The sequence below is a fragment of the Astyanax mexicanus genome, chromosome 2 (assembly GCF_023375975.1).
Source record: "Astyanax mexicanus isolate ESR-SI-001 chromosome 2, AstMex3_surface, whole genome shotgun sequence".
Taxonomy (NCBI): domain Eukaryota; kingdom Metazoa; phylum Chordata; class Actinopteri; order Characiformes; family Acestrorhamphidae; genus Astyanax; species Astyanax mexicanus.
This window is the reverse complement of record NC_064409.1, coordinates 18,750,019-18,769,084: the sequence shown is the minus strand read 5'-3', so window position 1 is coordinate 18,769,084 and position 19,066 is coordinate 18,750,019. Positions and strand designations below refer to the sequence as shown.

The 19,066-nt window shown below is 37.4% G+C and overlaps 1 protein-coding gene across 10 annotated transcripts in view; it reads left to right on the top strand.

The window, feature by feature from the left end:
* celsr1a (cadherin EGF LAG seven-pass G-type receptor 1a) overlaps positions 1–12,253 on the top strand; it is a 140,268-nt gene extending 128,015 nt beyond the window's left edge. For 2 of the 10 annotated variants that reach the window (XM_022671340.2, XM_022671335.2), the window contains 10 exons: positions 1,203–1,315; positions 1,916–1,995; positions 2,148–2,274; positions 3,024–3,149; positions 3,406–3,542; positions 6,617–6,717; positions 6,891–7,043; positions 7,842–8,081; positions 9,358–9,622; positions 10,927–12,253. In XM_022671340.2, the coding sequence (XP_022527061.2) occupies positions 1,203–1,315; positions 1,916–1,995; positions 2,148–2,274; positions 3,024–3,149; positions 3,406–3,542; positions 6,617–6,717; positions 6,891–7,043; positions 7,842–8,081; positions 9,358–9,622; positions 10,927–10,957 (1,373 nt within the window). In that variant the 3' untranslated portion in view covers positions 10,958–12,253. Of the gene's footprint in view, positions 1–1,202; positions 1,316–1,915; positions 1,996–2,147; positions 2,275–3,023; positions 3,150–3,405; positions 3,543–6,616; positions 6,718–6,890; positions 7,044–7,841; positions 8,082–9,357; positions 9,623–10,896 lie in introns of all 10 variants that reach the window. The other 8 variants (XM_022671337.2, XM_022671341.2, XM_022671339.2 and 5 more) reach the window with 7 other exon arrangements.
* The last annotated feature ends 6,813 nt before the right edge of the window (positions 12,254–19,066 follow it).

Sequence of the window (19,066 nt, the reverse complement as noted above, 5' to 3'; positions counted from 1 at the left end):
ACATCACTCCTAGGGTGATGTCTGCAGCACAGGGCATCTGTGAGCTGATGTATCAGAACCAAGCCGCTGCACTTTCTTCCAAGCGCGCTGTGATGCTGCTCGGCAATGCTGCATCAGCAGCAGCTCGAAAAGAAGTGGCGGCTGACTTCACATGTTTTGGAGGAAGCATGTGCTAGTCTTCACCCTTCTGTTGGGGCATTACTAGTGATAGGGGGAGTCCTAATGAGTGGGTTGGTTAATTGCAGTGTAAAGTAGGGGAAACGGGAAAAATTAGAAATAAAATTATAAAAAAAGAGGTGTGTATAAAAGGTCATAGAGACAAAATCTCGTAATGCATCACACAAGATTTTATTCACAGTCATTTTAGCAATAAGCAGAAAACATATTAGGAACATGTACTGTAAATTACATCATGCACTGTACAATATACACAGTATACCCATTACACAAACAATAAATATCTTATAATGACAATAATGAAAAGAAAAGATTCATATTCCTTACATACAGAAAGGCAATATATAGCAACATCTACAAGTACTAAACACAAACCACACACACACCCACTGTGTCGTGCTGGAACTCGCCTCTACTCTACTTTGAGCGGTGTGTGTTTGTGTGTGTGTGTGTGTGTGTGTGTGTGTGTGTGTGTGTGTGTGTGTGTGTGTGTGTGTGTGTGTGTGTGTGTGTGTGTGATCCCTGTGGGAAAGGGCTTTTTCTGTCTGTCTCTCTGTCTGTCTCTCTGTGTGTCTCCCTCTCTCTCTCTTTTTCTTTCTCTCTTTTATCTCCTGTTGGAGCTCTTCCTCTGCTCTGATGGACTTTGCTGTTTTTTGCTTCTGTGTCGTATGGTGGTGTCACTTACTGCTCTGGCAGGAACTCAAAGCCGGAGTAGAAAGACACTCGGATAATAGAGTCCAGGCTGCTCTTACACTCCTCTACCTTTCCTGTGTTTATGTGTTTATGTGTGTGTGTGTGTGTGTGTGTGTGTGTGTGTGTGTGTGTGTTTGTGTGCATGTACTCTGTAGGATAAAGTACATATTGGATGAGTTACACGTATTAATACAAAGTATTTGCGTTATTATTCTAACTAAATAACTACATATTGATAACTATTATGGTAATTTTAGCTACTTTAAGACAATAATACATATTATATACAATCATTATTGTGCATTTACTGTATAATTAATTTGTTTCTGCAGGTCTGGCTGTAGGTTTGGATCCACAGGGCTATGGTAACCCTGATTTCTGCTGGCTCTCCGTCCACGACACCCTGATTTGGAGCTTTGCTGGTCCCATCGCTGTTGTTGTGCTGGTCAGTACACCAAAGCACCAGTCTCCCTCTACACATTCTGCTTCTTTATAATGTAACCCCTCAAATTAGAATTAACTTGGTACAAATTGAGGCGAATTTTTAATGATTTAGGCATTCATGCTGCACGGTGCTAACAGTACTACACATTATTAGCTATAAGTATGCTGTAATACAGCTTATTAGCTTGTAATGAAGATTGGAAGACAGCCTGTAAGCAATATTAGCAGTAAAAGCTTGTTAGCTATTATACTGTAGTTTGTTAGTGTGTAGCATGTACAGTAGTGTATGATATAGCTTGTTAGCTATATTAGCCTTGTAGCTGCAATGCAAAAACACAGCAGCAAATTTCAGACACTAATATGTCTAACCTTATTGACTGTTATATTTAATGCAACAGAAAAAGTATATAACTTTTAAAGAACATGTTCTATAACAAAGCTGTTATACTTTTTGGACTGTGGCCCTTTTTTTACGTCTGTAATAGTTTTTTTTATAAACACAACAAGGACATACTGATAAGATATAAAAATTAATTAAACCTGATAACAACACGTTTATTTCACTAGACTGTAGCTTAAATTCTTGCTTTTTCTTCTGCAGGTAAACGTAGTAATATTCATTATGGCAGCAAAGGCTTCGTGTGGACGCAGGCAGAGGAGCTATGAGAAGTCAGGAGCCATGTGAGTCCATACACCATACACTCCATTACATTTTCTAAATGTTTCTATGGGTAGAATAAACCTGCGATGTCATGTTCTGAGTTTATTACATTTTTATATCTATACATATCTTATGTGTTTATGTATTTGTGTGTATGTGTTTATAATTACAGTCCTGCTCTGCGGATGGCCTTCCTGCTCTTACTGCTCATCAGTGCCACCTGGTTGCTGGGGCTCATGGCTGTTAACAGTGACGTCATGATCTTTCACTACCTGTTTGCAGGTTTCAGCTGCTTGCAGGTGAGATTAGTGCCCCTGGTTTTTACTAAAATGTGGAATATTAGTTTAGACCTCAAAGCTCTGCTTGACAAACTGTTACAGAGACCATTTAATGAGACATTACAGCACATTTTACTACATTCACTAGTTAAACCAGTATATCCCTGATCAGAACTTAAAACTAGTGAAAAAGTTTTTAATAGAGTTTTTAATAGAGTTTTTAATAGAGTTTTATATGTTATAGGTACTTTTTATGTAGCATCATAATTTTTAACACTGCTTTTTTTGTGTGTTTATAAAGTTGTATTTTAGCCTGTAGAAAAATAATTAGTTATGGTTTTTATTATATATTTTTATTGTTTTATTTAATTTTGTTTTAATAATATAAAAATTAAAAATAAATAAATAGTAAAAAAAATATATATACCTATTTTTCTATAATGATAGACCTATTTCACTTAAAACTAAAAGTGCATTTGCTGCTTAAATATAATAAACTTATTTTATTATTTAATAATATTTTATTGTAAGTAAATATTATGTGTGAAATCAATGGTATTGTACTAACAATTTAATAAAACCTTTGTTATAATTAATTTCATGTATTATATGACTCATATTTCTAATTTCTAATTAGCGATTTACTAAATTTATTCAGATTAGTCATAAATATTAAATGGAATAAATACATAAATATAAGCAAGTCCCTTGTTATTGTATATTTGAATTACCCATTCATTTACACAGCGCCTGGCTCTGTTTTTTTTTAGGGAATTTTGATATTCTTCTTCCACTGTGTGCTGAGTAAAGAAGTGAGGAAGAATCTGAAGATGGTGTTCACAGGAAAGAAACCACTACCAGACGAGTCCAGCACCACCCGGGCCTCTCTGCTCACTGTAAGTGTGGGGAGCTGGAAGCTAATTCTTATTGGATATTGAAGCACAAGCAGCTTTTAAGTTCTAACAGAGTCCTGGCCATTGTGATTATTATCTGTGTTATTTGAGCACATGGTACAGATATGATTAGACTGATGGGGATTATTACGGTACTGTTCTAATATATTATTCAGTATCTCAGGTAATGAAGTGTAGATACACATGTCAGCCATTAGGCTTTCTTTAATCACCCTGTCTCTCTCTCTCTCTCTCACAGCGTTCTCTGAATTGTAATAATACATACACGGAGGACGGCACTCTGTTCCGTTCAGCTATCGGCGAGTCTACTGTATCTCTGGAGAGCACCATCAGGTCAGCCAAGAGCCACAGCGGCTACCTTGCTTACGCCTTCAGGTAACTGGCTGCTGGGTGCATGGCCCTGCTACACCTTTCTTCACTCTCACGGTCTCTTCTACTGTCTAACCTCTCTGTCGCACCTACTGTCCGATATTTGTCACTGTCTCAGCTACTTTCTAATTTCTCTCTCACTTTCTCTCCTATCTTTTTTTCTCACTATCTCTCTTATAGTCTAGTCTCCCTCAATGTCTCACTTAATCTCTCTTAGTGTCTCTCATACTGTCTAATCACTCTCAATGTCCCACCTACAGTCTACTCTTCCTCACTGTCTCACCTACCTTCTAATCTCTCTCTCACTGTCTCTACTGTTTAATCTCTCCCAGTGTCTCTCTTACTGTCTAATCACTCTCAATGTCCCACCTACAGTCTACTCTTTCTCACTGTCTCACCTACTGTCTAATTTCTCTCTCACTGTCTCTACTTTTTAGTCTCCCTCAGTGTCTCTCTTACTGTCTAAACGCTCTCAATGTCCTACCTACAGTCTAACATCTCTCACTGTCTCTGCTACAGTCTAATCTCTCTCTCACTGTCTCACCGGTCTAATCTCTCTCACTGTGTCTGCTACAGTTTTACATCTCTCACTGTCTCTCCTATTGTAAAATCTCTCTCTCACCGTCTCTACTGTTTAATCTCTCCCAGTGTCTCTCTTACTGTCTAATTACTCTCAATGTACCACCTACAGTCTACTCTTTCTCACTGCCTCACCTACAGTCTAATCTCTCTAACTGTCTCTCCTACTGTCTAACATCTCTCACTGTCTCTCCTACTGTTTAATCTCTCTTTTACTGTCTCACCGGTCTAATCTCTCTTTTACTGTCTTACCGGTCTAATCTCTCTCACTGTCTCTCCTACAGTCTAACATCTCTCACTGTCTCTCCTACAGTCTAACATCTCTCACTGTCTCTCCTACTGTCTAATCTCTCTTACTGTCTCTTCTAATGTCTAATCTCTCTCACTGTCTCTCCTACAGTCTAACATGTTTCACTGTCTCTCCTACTGTCTAATCTCTCTCACTGTCTCTTCTAATGTCTAATCTCTCTCACTGTCTCTGCTACAGTCTAACATGTCTCACTGTCTCTCCTACTGTCTAATCTCTCTCACTGTTTCTTCTAATGTCTTATCTCTTTTTCACTGTCTCACCTACTGTCAAATTTCTATCAATGTCTCACCTTCAGTTAATCTTTTGCTCACTGTCTCTCATACTGTCTAATATCTCTTCCTGGTGTCTAATTACTGTGTTCTATATCTATATTCTACTGGTGTCTCTTTAACACGGCGGTGCATGGCTCTCGCGCATGGCTCAGCTTTGCTGCGCTAAAGTGCTGCACATATGTGCAAACACACATACACACACACATACATACACACACATATATAATCATGTCACCAATTTAGAATTAAACTCAAAGATCAAACCTGAATATCGTTCTATTATGGTCTCATTTTAAACTGTGACAGAGCTCCCCTTCGGCCGTATATCTGAGTATCTCCTCTCTGCACTGGTGTGTTAATTACACTACGGAGCCGATACTGACACTGCAGATGAGCAGAGCTCACGCATGGTTGGAGTGTTGGAGAACATTTGAGCCCATCAGAACAGACTGGGGCATGCAGCGCGAGCGCCTCTAGCTAACACATCAGTCATCAGGCGTCAGTACTCACTCCTCCTGCTGCTGCAGCTTCATACCGTCAAGGGGAAATTGCCAATAGGGATGGCTGGAATTTGTGCTCAGTAGTGTCAGATTATTGAGGGAACTTTATTAGCCTCATGCAGTCAGTCAGACACTCACAAGCGCTTATTTTGTTTTGCCCCCCGGTCTCAGTCTGGCACTGCTGCCAACTGGGCTGCATGAGCCTGCATCTGTACATCAGCTATAGAAACAGGTGGAGGAGACGGAAAATTGGCAGTGGCTTTAGTAGTGAGGTAGTTCAGTGTTCTTATGCTAGTGAGGTTAACCTCTTCAAACCCTATGAAAACTTGATTAAAACATGCAAATGGTAAATTATTCATACATGTGGAAATCCTGGGACAGCAGAATGCACAGTACCACTTTTTTATGTTTTTTTTTACATTGTAAATGTAATATTTAATTTATTAAAGCTATACAGGAACACATGGAATTATTTTGTAAACAAAAACTGTTAAACAAACCAAAATATGTTTTATACCTTAGATTCTTCTAAGCAACACATTGATCTTTGAGGACAGATCTGTACTGCACTGCTCTTGGTATTTTAATCTCAGTGTCTTCATGAGGGAGAGTCACCTGGAGTAATTTTCTCTGCGTCTTGAAGGAGTTCTTGGGGGTGCTAAACAATAGTTGCTGCTTTTCCCTTACGCAGTGAAGCTCTTGCTCATCCCAAATCACCATCTCAGTTGATCAGGTTTAGGTCAGGTTTAGGTTAATTCCATATGTGTCCCATAATTATTTTTATGTCTTTAATATTAATGTATGATGTAGAAAAAAAATAATTAAAGAAAACCATTGAATCAGATGGTGTCCAAACTTTTGACTGGTACCCTGTATTGACCATGAAGTGTTACCTCAAGGCAGAGTAGAGAACGCCCAAACGTTTATAAGTTGTGAGGTGTTATCTTATGAGTTTAACAGGAATTTATCATAAAGGACATTACCACCCACTGAGGACAGTGCAGTGGGTGGTAATGATTGTCATCAACTGCTTATGGCCAGAACTGTCTATGCAAAAAGACAGGCTTCTTATATCCACATTTAGTGCTGGGAGCACAAGTACAGATTTTATGAAATTTAGGACAGATACAGGTAGTTTAACCAGATCTCATTTTAGCAAGAAATTGATTAAAGAGGCTGGTAATATGAATGTAGTAATGAACCAGACTTTTATTTTGGTTGAATGAGTTTAATACATAATGTTAGTGCATAATGTGGTGGGAAAATGATGATAGATTTACAATATCCTGAATTATGTAATTATATGTTTATTAGACATTTTATTAACTCATTGGGATTTTTATAATATTCCTTACCTTTACAACCTAAAACTGTCTTGACCTGAATGCCTCATTTTTCTGGTTAATTCTTCCTTCACAGAGATGAGTCAGGACAGAAACCTTGCGTCTCCTCAGGAACAGCTAAAGGACTTACAGACATTGACGCCCCTCTGTTCCACCGCAACGGCACCAAGGCAGACGGTACTGAACCATAACCTGCTTTTAGCCCTTTTGCCATTAATTTAAAATTTTTATTTATCTCAATCTGACAGGAAAGACTGTGCCACAGTAATGGAATAATACTTAACAATACTTATTAATAACAAACAGCTGATACAGTAATAGTAATAGTTGTGTTTTTATGTATTTATCAGACTCTGACTCGGACAGTGAGCTCTCTGTAGACGAGCACAGCAGCTCCTACGCCTCCTCACACTCCTCCGACAGCGAGGACGATGAAGACGTCCACATGAAGCCCAAGTGGAACAACGAGCGGCAGCCACTGCACAGCACTCCAAAAGGTAAAGGTAAAAAAAATCTGGATTATTCAATTAAATGATAAATGACATGTGGAGCTTTACTGTTGTTGTGATGTGTTAAATAAATAGATGTATAGTATTCTTCATATTTTTATCTAATACCTATTAGGATATGTTCGAATACAATGTCCAGAAATTAAAATGCCTATTCCATATAATATTTCACCTAATTTTATATTTATATATGTTCAAATAATATGTTTTTTTTTTCAGTCATTTGTGAGATCTTATTTTGTTAATATATGTTAGCAATTATTTTTATTTTAATATTTTTATAAATGTAATTTAAGAAGTACATAGCTCAATGAAAGTATAATAATATAGGTAAATAATTATAGGTATTTTATACTTTTATTTTTATTTATATTATTTAAAATCTATTCATATCATTTCAGGATAACAAGAATTTACCACAACATAGACCTAGATAATATACCCTAAATATGTATTTTTACAAAAACAATTTTCTTTTTCTTTTTCTGTTCTATTGATGGATTTTTTTGATAATATACATATTGAGTAATTCTAGAATCATTTACAATGCATTTCCTTATTGTTTTACAATCTAATATCCTACTGATAAGTTAAAGCCTAGTTTATTGTATTTTCATAGTTTATATAAAAATAGTTAAATAGATTATTTTAAAAAAAAGTTTAAAAAATTAAGTGACTGAATTTCATTTGTATTAATATTATGTTATTAATTCCAAACTTTTAACAACATTAATGAACTCATATGTAGACTTCTGATGTTCTGATCTGTTATTCTTCTTCTATACAATCCAGTGGACACAGTGTCCAATCACGTGAAGCCGTACTGGCCCACTGAGGCCACCACGGCCAGCGACAGTGAGGAGGCTGGAGGTGCAGAGCGACTGAGGGTGGAGACTAAAGTGAACGTAGAGCTCCATCAGGAGAATAAGCTGAACCACATAGGAGAACCACCCCAGGACAAAGACCCACCAGCCAGAGACGGAGCACCACCCAGTCAGACCAACAGCAACCACCAGCCGGAGCAGAGGAAGGGTAAGAGAAAGAGGGGTGGTGCTGATAGTACTGGTAATCCAGGTTATTTGTGTTGTGTTGTGTTGTGCTGTATAATCAGTTGTGAGTTACTGTAGGCAATGTATGTGGATGTGGATGGATTAACTTCTGTCACTTTATTACAGTATTTTTAATATCATATTACAAGCACAAACACAATACACACACCCAATTCTGGCCATAACAGGATACCCAGTTTGTTTAAATTAAAAATGTATATTAATGATTAGAATTTAAAAAACATTGTCAAAGCCTGGCGGTGTGATATGTATCATTATGCAGGTATTAAGCAAAGCAAGACGAGGTAATTTAGGGAAAACTCATAGCATTGAAACACAACATGATATGGATCAATATATGCACTATAAGGCGCACTTAAAATAATTAAATTTTCCCCAAAATCGACAATGCGCTATATAATCCAATGTGCCTTATTCTACTAGTCAGGTTTTAAGGAGCAGTAAAGCTACTCCACTGAAGTACAGTGTTATACAGGAGTTTCAGTTTAGTTCTCCAGCAGTATTAGCATTTGCTACTAATCGCGCTAACTGCTAGCTCTTTGGCCATTTAGAGGCGAGTATATTGGACTGTAGCCTGCTGCCAATCCTGTCTAGCACTGCTGAAGCAGCATTAGCGGCTAACCGCGTTAGTAACTCCTTTGCCGTTCAGAGGTGAGTATTAGCAGACTGTAGTCTGCTTCTAACCCCAACTAGCTTTGCTAGAGCAGCATTAGCATTACCTGCTAACTGAGCTAGCTCTTTCGCTGTTCAGAGGAGAGTATTATTGCACTGTAGTCTACACATTTATCGTGTTAAAACATAATATCGCCCTGGCTTATTGGAACTCTCAGGGTACCTTCACCCAGCAGAAAGACCTGCTGAATTAGAAGGAAAACATGGCGACGCCCCTGTTCCTTACTAGTGTTGCATAATGTGTCTCATAATAATTTTGTATGAAAGTAGACCAGAAAATGGACATTTATTGATAGTGTGCCTTATATTCTCGTAATTAAAATACGTTAATTAAAAAAATGTCTTGAATGGCTTCTAACAATTCTGGGACAGCAAATAATATTTTTTTTTAAATAACAATGATAATCACAATTACAAAAGTGTAGTTTGTTAAATCTTGGTCATGGTTGCTAAACAACCTTAATACAAAATTAAACTTATTTGACTTCAAAGTGGCTCAGTCAATCAGATTTTACAACCAAAACTTTCCATTAATGCCGTGTTGTATCTCTCCTCTCTCTTTGCAGGCATACTGAAAAATAAGATCACATACCCTCCTCCACTTACGGACAAAAACATGAAGAACAAACTCAGAGAAAAGCTTTCAGACTATAACCCCCCCACCATCTCCTCACGGACCCCCTCAGTAGCCTCCAACGATGGGGGCAACAGTCACAACGTCATCATCAAAAACCCCCATCGACCAGCCGTCCCGCCCAGGGAGCAGCAGAACGGAGTGGCCATGAACCTGCGGAGCGGCACCGTTAACGGTGGAAACCAGTCAGATTCAGAGTAAGTAGTCACGTGACCTCTAAAAATGTGACCTCACATTTTTTTTTTAATCCATGTCTTTTATGTTTGTGGGAACAAAACATAAAAGAGTGAATCTCTCTGGGAGAATGGGGAATGGGAATTCACTGTTGACACACGTCTATTAATTGTGCACCCTTCTAATAGTGACCTGCATGTGTTGTGGATTTAAACTGAGCACTGTTTACACGGGCTGTCCCCTCAGCTTTTTGTTGTTGTGTGATATAGTCCAATAATTGCACTATAAATAATGTATTTGCAGTGTTTTTGTAGTGTTACAAAGTCTAAAAATGATCATAGATACAATAGTATTCAATTCGTCGGAGGAACACTATGCTGTATGTCTAAATGTCTGTTGACACCCTTTCAAATTAATGCATTAGGCTAATTTAAGTTTCCCCAATCGCAATTTCCACAACACACAGCTTGTGTAGTCCCTGTTGAGATGAACTGCCATATATATGATATAGTCTGGAGGGGTATAAAGTCCCCTCAGCATTAACTGTGGAGAAGTTTAACTGTGTTTTTTTGGAATGATTAAGCTCTACCTACTACTTTTGGAGTGAGCTAGTAAGTTGGGATGAGGCTCATGTTGCTGAGTGCTATCAAATCCTCACAGCCGTTCTCAAAAAAATAAAAAAACAGCAGAGATAGTCTTGATTTCAGAAGAAACAATGAATAAGCATATGTAGTTTATATAGTTTACCTAAAGATTATTTTGAAATATAGTCTGTGTGCATTGTATACATTGTTAGATGTTGTCTTGTATAAGAGAATGAACACCGGGCAGCATGCTCATGGCAAGGCCACATGAATTATTTGAGTTTGAGCAAGGTGCTGTATTGAAAAAACATTCCAGTCTGTTAGATGCTGTAAATGAATTGGCAGTTAATGTTCTCCTCTAAGCGTGTTGAGGTGTCTAATTACATTCTATTCGTTCGTGAGTTTCAAAAGAAGCATTTGTTAGTAGGCTGATTGTGATGCATTTTGTGATGAGGAAGTGTAGTTCTAGATGGACCAAGATAATACAAGGACAGTCGGGGACAGTCATACTGTTAAACTCTGGAACTGGAATCATTGTGTTCACTTGCACGCAGGCATGGTTTATCATTGTTCTGTTTGCCTGAAGCCCTGCCTGAAAACCCACCTAACCAGCATGTCACCAATCCCTCCTTTTCTTTTCTGTCACTCCCTCCCTCCCTCTCTCCTTCTTCTCCCTCTTCCCTCGTTCCCTTTTTTTTCTTCTTTCATCACAGCGGCAGTAATGAAACCTCAATCTGACCCAGCAGGAAGCAGCAGGAGGCTCTTTCTACGTGAGAGCGACACGACGGCCGTCCTTCATGACGTGAAGATGGGAAGAAGAGCAAGGAGAACAGGAGAAGAGGAGAGGTGGATGAACTCCTCGAAGGAACATAGACCATTCATTGGACCATTCATTGGACCATTCATTGGACATCTCTCCTTCTCGCCCTCTTAACTCTCTCACTCCTTCTCTCTCTCGTCACCCCAGTGGCCTACACTCCAATGGAGGACAGTATTACTGCAGACATCTGGCTGCTCTACATAGGAATTTTAAGAAAAAGGGAATGTATTGGATGGCGCCTTAAGAGGAGAAGGGGGCAGTAAGAATGGACCGTGCCAAAATCATATGCTGCAGGAGGTAGAAAAGACTACATCTCACACAATGCCTCAGCTCTGCATGTCCCAAACCAGGAAAGTCACGGCCACAGCAGCAGGCTGGAGCAGGATCTGGAGCTGGAGCTGGAGAACTGCAGGAATGTGATGTTGGATGTTACCACTAGTACTTACAGTGTATCTGCTCTGAACGGGTGGAAAAATACTCTTGACTTTTTAATAAACACAAAGGAATGTGTGCTGGAAAAAAGGCAAAAAAGGACAATAAAAAGACAATTCATGAACTGCATGTGCTGGATTCGGTCAACTCATCCCTCCAGAGGAGGTCCTGTGTTGGTTTCTCTGTTGTGATTTTAACCATTGTTATGTAGATATCTCTATTTTGTATTTTTTTTGTTTCCAGACTTCAGGCACATTTTTATAATGATTTTTTTTATAACAACATATTCAAGAGATTATCCTGGGCAAAAACAAAAAAAAATCATGATGCTGTATTTTTTTTGTACTTGATTGACGGTCACTGTGGTGCCTTATTTTGATCACACACTACACTCTACACAGTGTGGTTTTCAGACGTTCCAAAGCCCGCTGGTTCACGCCTCCTCAGATAAGACTGTTAAAAAAAACACACACAAAGGTGAGCTATTTTTATAAAAGAATAAAGAGTAAATTATAAAATGTGAAAAGAGAGGAGCCCTACAATTTCTTACAGTGAAAATATGAATGAATGTCTATGCCATTTTTATCACGAGCTCTTTATGTTCAAACTCAGAGGCCTTCTAATCCCACCCTATGCCCCGCCTCCTCTCTGTGATAGCCACTCCAGTGTTGGAACTACTCCTGTTTTTCCCCACCAAAAAAAAAGGAAAAAAAAAAACACTGGAATTCTTGTAAAAAAATGTATATTTATTTTTTATGTTTTTCAAACACTGGATAATGATTGCAACTATGAAATTAAAACCACTTTGGAATTTTCTAGCTCTTTTGTGTTGTTCATGTTATTTTGTGGAACATTGAGTTTTACCTGTTTACACTGACATGCCAGAAGTCATGGGACAGGAACTCTAGTGGCATGTGCCATGACTTTTGCTCTGTGCCATAAAAGCTAAAGAACGCTACACTGACCTGTGGAATGTGTATCCGTGGGATATTTTGCATTGCATTTGGATGTGATTTCTGCCAAAGTTGTCTGATCGGTAGACACTGTCAGTCACCGTCATAAGCTTTCTAAGGCAAATGCTATACTATACCTTATTTTGTATGTACTTGTTTGTTTATTTATTTGTAATATAATATTGCAAGGCATATCTACATCCAGTACAGTGAGAGATTTGCAATGACTGTACTGACATGATGTTTGTTACTGTATTAGTTTGTGTTGTTCTGATATGAGTGGATTAGATACAGCAGTGCTGTTGGAGTTTTAAACACGTCAGAAAAACAGAAAAATCCAGCAAACAGTGTCCTGTGACCCACGTTCTATGGGCTGCAAGTGTCCTGTGGGCACTGATGAAGGACCAGAGGATGACCAACACGTAACTGAGCAGCAACAGATTCAGAACTTCTGTCTCTGACTTTACTTCATCTACAAGGTGGATCAGCTAAAGGTAGGAGTGTCTAATAGAGTGATAGACAGTAAGTGAACAAAGTGTTTAAAAACTCCAGCAGCACTGCTGTATCTGATCCATTACCATGGTAATATTATGAATGATCGGCTTGTATTTATAATCCATGTATATGTATTGACAGTGTCAGTATGGGTTTAGAGAGTGACTGTGTTTGTTGCTATATAAGGTAAAACAGTGACGTGTGTGTGTGTATTAGTAGAGTGTGTTTCACTGTATGCTCCAGTGCCTGGCAGTGCATTGTGTTCAGCTCCGGACAGACAGAGGACCAGCAGCTCCAGCCTAATCCCCCTCAGGGATAAGGGAGGCCGGCCGATTGTGCAGACTGCAGTCTGGGTATCACAGAGGGGTCAAACATGAAACTCCAGACACTTAACCTCCGCAAGCTCGGACACCAGCCCAGCGAGGGCTTCCAGTACCAGCCGTATCCACAGCCCCACACACACAGTCACAATTTTTCATTTGGGGTATTTTACTGGCTTTCTGACAGCTTGTACTGCATTATAGAGCCCATACTGTACATTTTCTTAACTCTTTCATCCTAAAGGGATTATGTACCAAATATTACAATAATTCCTTTTACATGATACATATATATATATATATATATATTAGCTTCAAAAACACAATGTAAAATTTGAAGAAATGTTTGGATTCACAGCAGCACACTTGCAGAACAAGTCCCATTGGTGAAGCAATGCTTTTGATAAAGTTAGATTTGATAAAATTGTTGTATTGAGGGAGAAATAACTTAAAAGCAACCTAAAAGTAACTTAGTTGCTTTTTAGAATTAAGTAATCCATAAGTAATCCACTAAGTTACTTTTTAAAGTGGTAATCAGTAATCAGATTACTTTTTCTATGCCATCACTGGTTTTGATGTTTTATTCTGACTCATCAGAGCAGTGGGAATTTTTGTGACATTAAACAGTAATAACATCAAAACAAGCTGTTTCATAGCTAAAAGAAAACAAATTGTATATACAGTACAAGTTAAAAGTTAGGACACTAGGTCATTGTTTTTTTTATTACTATTTTAAAATGTTTAAACTATGACACATATGGAAATTTTTAGGAAATAAAAAAGTGATAAACAAACCAGAATGTTTTATATTTTAGATTCTTCAAACTATGCATCTTTTCATTAATGACAGTTTTGCACATCTTGATATCTTTTCAATTAGCGTTATGAGGGAGAGTCACCTGGAATGTCTTTCAGTTAATAGCTGTGCTGAACTTGTCAAGAGTTAATTACTTGAATTTCTTCTTCCCTTACTTTAAGAAATGAAGATCAGAAGATCAGTCTGTACAAAAAATTGTGCAGTCGCAAAGACCATCAAAAATTATGTGATGGAACTGGCTCTCATCAGGACCGCCCCAGGAAAGAAAGACCAAGAGTTACCTCTGTTGCACAGGATAAGTTCATCAGAGTTACCAGCCTCAGAAACCACAAGTTAACAAAACCACAGATAAGAGCAACTAAATGCTTTAGTACAGAGTATTTTGGGTTTGTTTAACACTTTTAAGTTACTACATGATGAAGCAAGTCTCTGCTTCTTTTCCAACTGCTGCCAGTGCTTAATCAATAGGCAGCCAACAGACTCAGAGGAAAGCACCAGATCTCCATCTGTGATACATCAGCTAACGGACGTCTGTGCCAGCCAGCATCACAATGGGAGTACTGAGGGGAGTGGGCACCATCTACCCACCCAGAAAGAAACAGCATGGCACATTATGCTCTCTCTGACTCTGGTTGCTGATGGCTAACAGCAAGAGCTTAATTTAAACCAGTGGTCCTCGGATCAGAGAGGCAATTATTACCATTATTATCACTAAGATTCATTTGTTATTTCAAAAAGCATAGCTTTTGTTCATCAAATGTATTACCGGTTACTTTTATTAAAATCATTGTGAATTATTGTAACCTTATGTTAAAAAGTTGAAAGGTTCTTAAACACTGTTGTAGGCTCACAGTTGTTGTACCAAGCTTTAATTGAGACTTGTTTTGGTCGTTTTGTGACGAAAAATAAAGGAAGGATGAGCACCTGTCGTCCATAAGTGATAGTGATGGGTAATAAAGATAGCAGCAGAGCTCAGTAAGTGAAGCCACATGGCCAAGAGCTCCTCAAGGGCAGCTTTAATACATTTAGCCTTATGTTCTTCACTTAACTCTGAAATTCCAGACTTTCTCTACCCCTCTCTCTCACTCTCATTCTCTCTCTCTCTTTCTCTCACTTTATGCCACTAGTAGGAATTTATCTTCAGCTGAGCTAGATTAGCCTGGCTGCTCTTTACTGCTGCACTTCAAAGCCTGAGGGCAGTGGGGAGGTTGGGGCATTTGGGGTGTTTGGATCACCCCCTGCTATCAGCAGTAGAAAAGGGGAGGGGAAGCTGGCATATTTCAGCAGGCACATAAAATCCATAATGACTTGTCATGGCTAATGGCCGTAAACGTGCATTCCTCCGTCGACAGACGGGACAGAGAGATCAGCAGCCAGAGAGAGGGATGCGAGACGGGGCCATTGCCGGGGCCTCCATTTTGTCGGATGGTAAGTGGAGACGGGTGGGTAAAGTTACAGCTGGCTTAAGAGACGTCAGTCAGTGTGGTAACAATAGGTTTCCTTCATCTGTAGAGAGCAGTGGGAAAGGGGCTTGAACCTAGCCTACCTGCTGCTACTGGAGTGATACGCAGTGAGCAGGGGTGAGAAATTTAAAAGGGCACCTAGTGCTCGACACAGGACCCTGCCAGTCCCAACCCAGCTGACACATAACTGACCTTCAACGTTTAAATGTGGTTGAAGTAATGTCTTAAAACAACCTTGAAACATCATTTAATGTAAAAGGTTGTGCAAATGTTAAAATTTTAACGTTAAATCAACTTTATGTCCTCAGCCTTCTGCCGTTTGAATCCGCATTTAAAATTTCATCCCTTGAGATGACAATTTCAAAAGCTTGAGAGCAATATTTTGGTTAGCATGCACACGATTCCCTTTTTTTGCTTGTGAACTTCACATTTGGGAATGTTAATTAACACATACAAAATGTTAAAACCATAGACTGTATATAAGTATGGACAGCACTAACGGGGTTGAAAAGTGAAGTTACTACGCCTTTTACACCCTCTGGTGGCTGGCTCCAGTATAATTTTTAACCCCGCCTATTTCTATTCAACTAAATCTAAAATATATAATAATATATAATTTTATATTTATATAATAAAACGATATTTGTAAACAATTTGGTAATACATGTAATAAGGTTTAGGTTACATATATATACATAGTATATATAATAATAATAATAATAATAATAATAATAATAATAATAATAATAATAATATAACAATTATTATTATTATTATTATTATTATTATTATTATTATTATTATTATTATTATTATAATACCAGAAATATATAAAATGATAAAGCAACATTAATAAATGGGATGAAAATATGTGTAATAAAATATAAGTTATTATTAATTATATTATGTAAAATAATATTTTAGATAATATTTATAATCAAACATAATATTTATTATTATTATTATATAACAAGAATACGAAAAATATGCAAATTATAAATATAAAAATAATAATAAAGTAATATTATTAAATAAGATGATAATACATTTAATAACATATTTCTATACATTCTTTATTTACATACATTTCTTTATTTTATTAAAGACAAATTAATGTAATAAAATATAACATATTTATATTTTAATTTAGATTTCCATCTCATATTTATATTTTATATATAATAATAATACATATGTGTGTTCACATAATTTAGTATTTTATTAAAGACTAATTAATAAAATAATAATAATTGATTTCTTCTTCTTCTTCTTCTTATTATTATTATTATTATTATTTTACCATTTTTATCAAATGTAATTTTATTTAAAAGTAAAAAATTACTGGACTGGCCTGCACAAAGTCCTGACCTCAACCAGATAGAACACCTTTGGGATGAATTAGGCTATGTTCACATTACCAGACTGAAGTTACTCAAATCTGGTCCGTGTACATTTTGACAGTTTGATTACTTTTGAACTGAATAGAGAGCTGAAGAAATGAAAAAACGGCTCGTTTTTTCGTTTTTTGTTTGAACACACAAAAACAGAAACGGGAATTCAGTCCGAATATTGGTTTTCTCCTTTGGGTCTACAAAACGAACTTACGGCTCATTATTTTGATTGCGAAATATGGGCGGGCTTTAATCGCGCCTCCTACCACATTGGTTAGTCTAAGAGATCACGTGTTCGCAGCCGCTACGTTCCGATATAATAAAAGTCCCGAATTGTCAGACGTCAGTAATTATAACCGCAGGAATATTATCAGTGTCTAGATTGGCGTGCAAAGACTTTCTCCAGTCTGACTGAATTAATTCCGATTACAGAATCTGATTAAAGTGTTTGTACACGCTACTCATCTGAGGAAAAACGATATTTATATGTAACAGGAATGTACGCTGTTAAAGTAATAGAGCCCAAAATGATACACGTGTAGCGTATTACTGATTTTTCTATGTACCTTGAATTCATTTATTTTTACATTCATACATTTAAATGTAATATGGTCAAACCATTGTTCATCTTCTGTACTACACACTCATGAACTAGGTACCAGTCCCACCATGCATGACAAAAAAAAAAACCTTTGGATGAAATTTATGGTGGAAGTAAGTCTGCTAAAAAATCCAGCTCTTTACCTGACAATACATATTTTACATTGGGAGGTTATTGTTTATAATTATAGTTATTGTTTTTTTTTTCATAAACAATTGTTTATAATTTATAATATTATTATTTATTATGTTGCGGCTATATCAATCGGACGATAAAAAAAAACATGGAATTTAGGTTAAAAAGGTGACATATGCTATTATTTGCTGTCTGTCCTTCAAGAGAAAAGTGCAGTGTCATTTCCTCCTTTGCCTCAATGATGATATCATAAAAACCCATTTTTAATTTAAAGGGGGTAAATTGAATGGTGTGACCCCACAGCCGGCCCAATGCATACTCAAATTATGCGGAGGCTTAGGGGCCCTAACGCCACCAGGGGGCACGCCAAGAGCACCAAGACACCATGATAAAAAAATGTTTTAAAATAACGTTGAATAATACAAATGAAACGGTACAACGGCGTTTTAGAGCCATACAAAAAAAAAAACAGATCTAGAACAGAAACAGAAATCTAACGAATTCTAAAAGATCAAAACGAAATAGTGAATCCTCAAAGCAGTAGCTTAAAGACAGAATATAAAGCTTTACCAGATTCAAAATTATGAATCATAATTCTAATAAGGCATATTTCGCCCTAAATGTTTATTTCCTGAAAGAACATACAGCTAAATATGCTAGATACTGAAAAGCAGAGATTCTAGGCTTTAAAATGGCATATTGGGTGTCCATAATTATTCATAAACACTGATATTAACTATGACATATTTCTGGCCCGCCGGCGGGCCAGGGCGTGTTAAGAGGTGTATTGGGCTCTACAAAAGAAACTACGCTAAATCAACATTGCAAATGTTGCCCAATAGCTGACAATTCAAGATTATTTCCATATCTCTGTTTACCGGCTGCAGCTGGAGTCTGTCCTCTGGAAAACAAGTTTGTTAATTTTAAACATTTGGCAGCTTCTTCTTCTATCGTCTTTCTTTTTTTAATCTGGCCTTTTCGGCTCCACCTTGCTTCTTTTTACCCTCCATCAGAGCGACTGACGCTTTGTGCTATTCTGTTGCTATATTTAATTTTATCGCTTCAGAAAAGACCACGCTTGGGCGCCACCAAGACAAGCATTTGGGAGAGGAGAATTCCCTCTGATGGTTAAACCCATCTTATCTACTGACGGAAACACAAAATTGCATTTCATGTATAACATAAAGCTGTTTCTATATCTGATAAAATAGACTGAAGATCTGCATATTGTCACATCACAGTGTCTTGCCACAGTGTCACAGGCCTCATATAAAGACATAAAATATGTTGAAGCTATATTTTCTGAATTATGTGTTCATTTAATTATGTATCCAGGTTTAAAACGGGGCGCATTTCCTTGGAGGCTGATTCAGTGTCTAAAAGTATTTCATGGTTGGGTGTAAAGTTAGCAAGTGCTTTGTAAGGTATACTATCTGCTGGGAAATATTAGGAATAT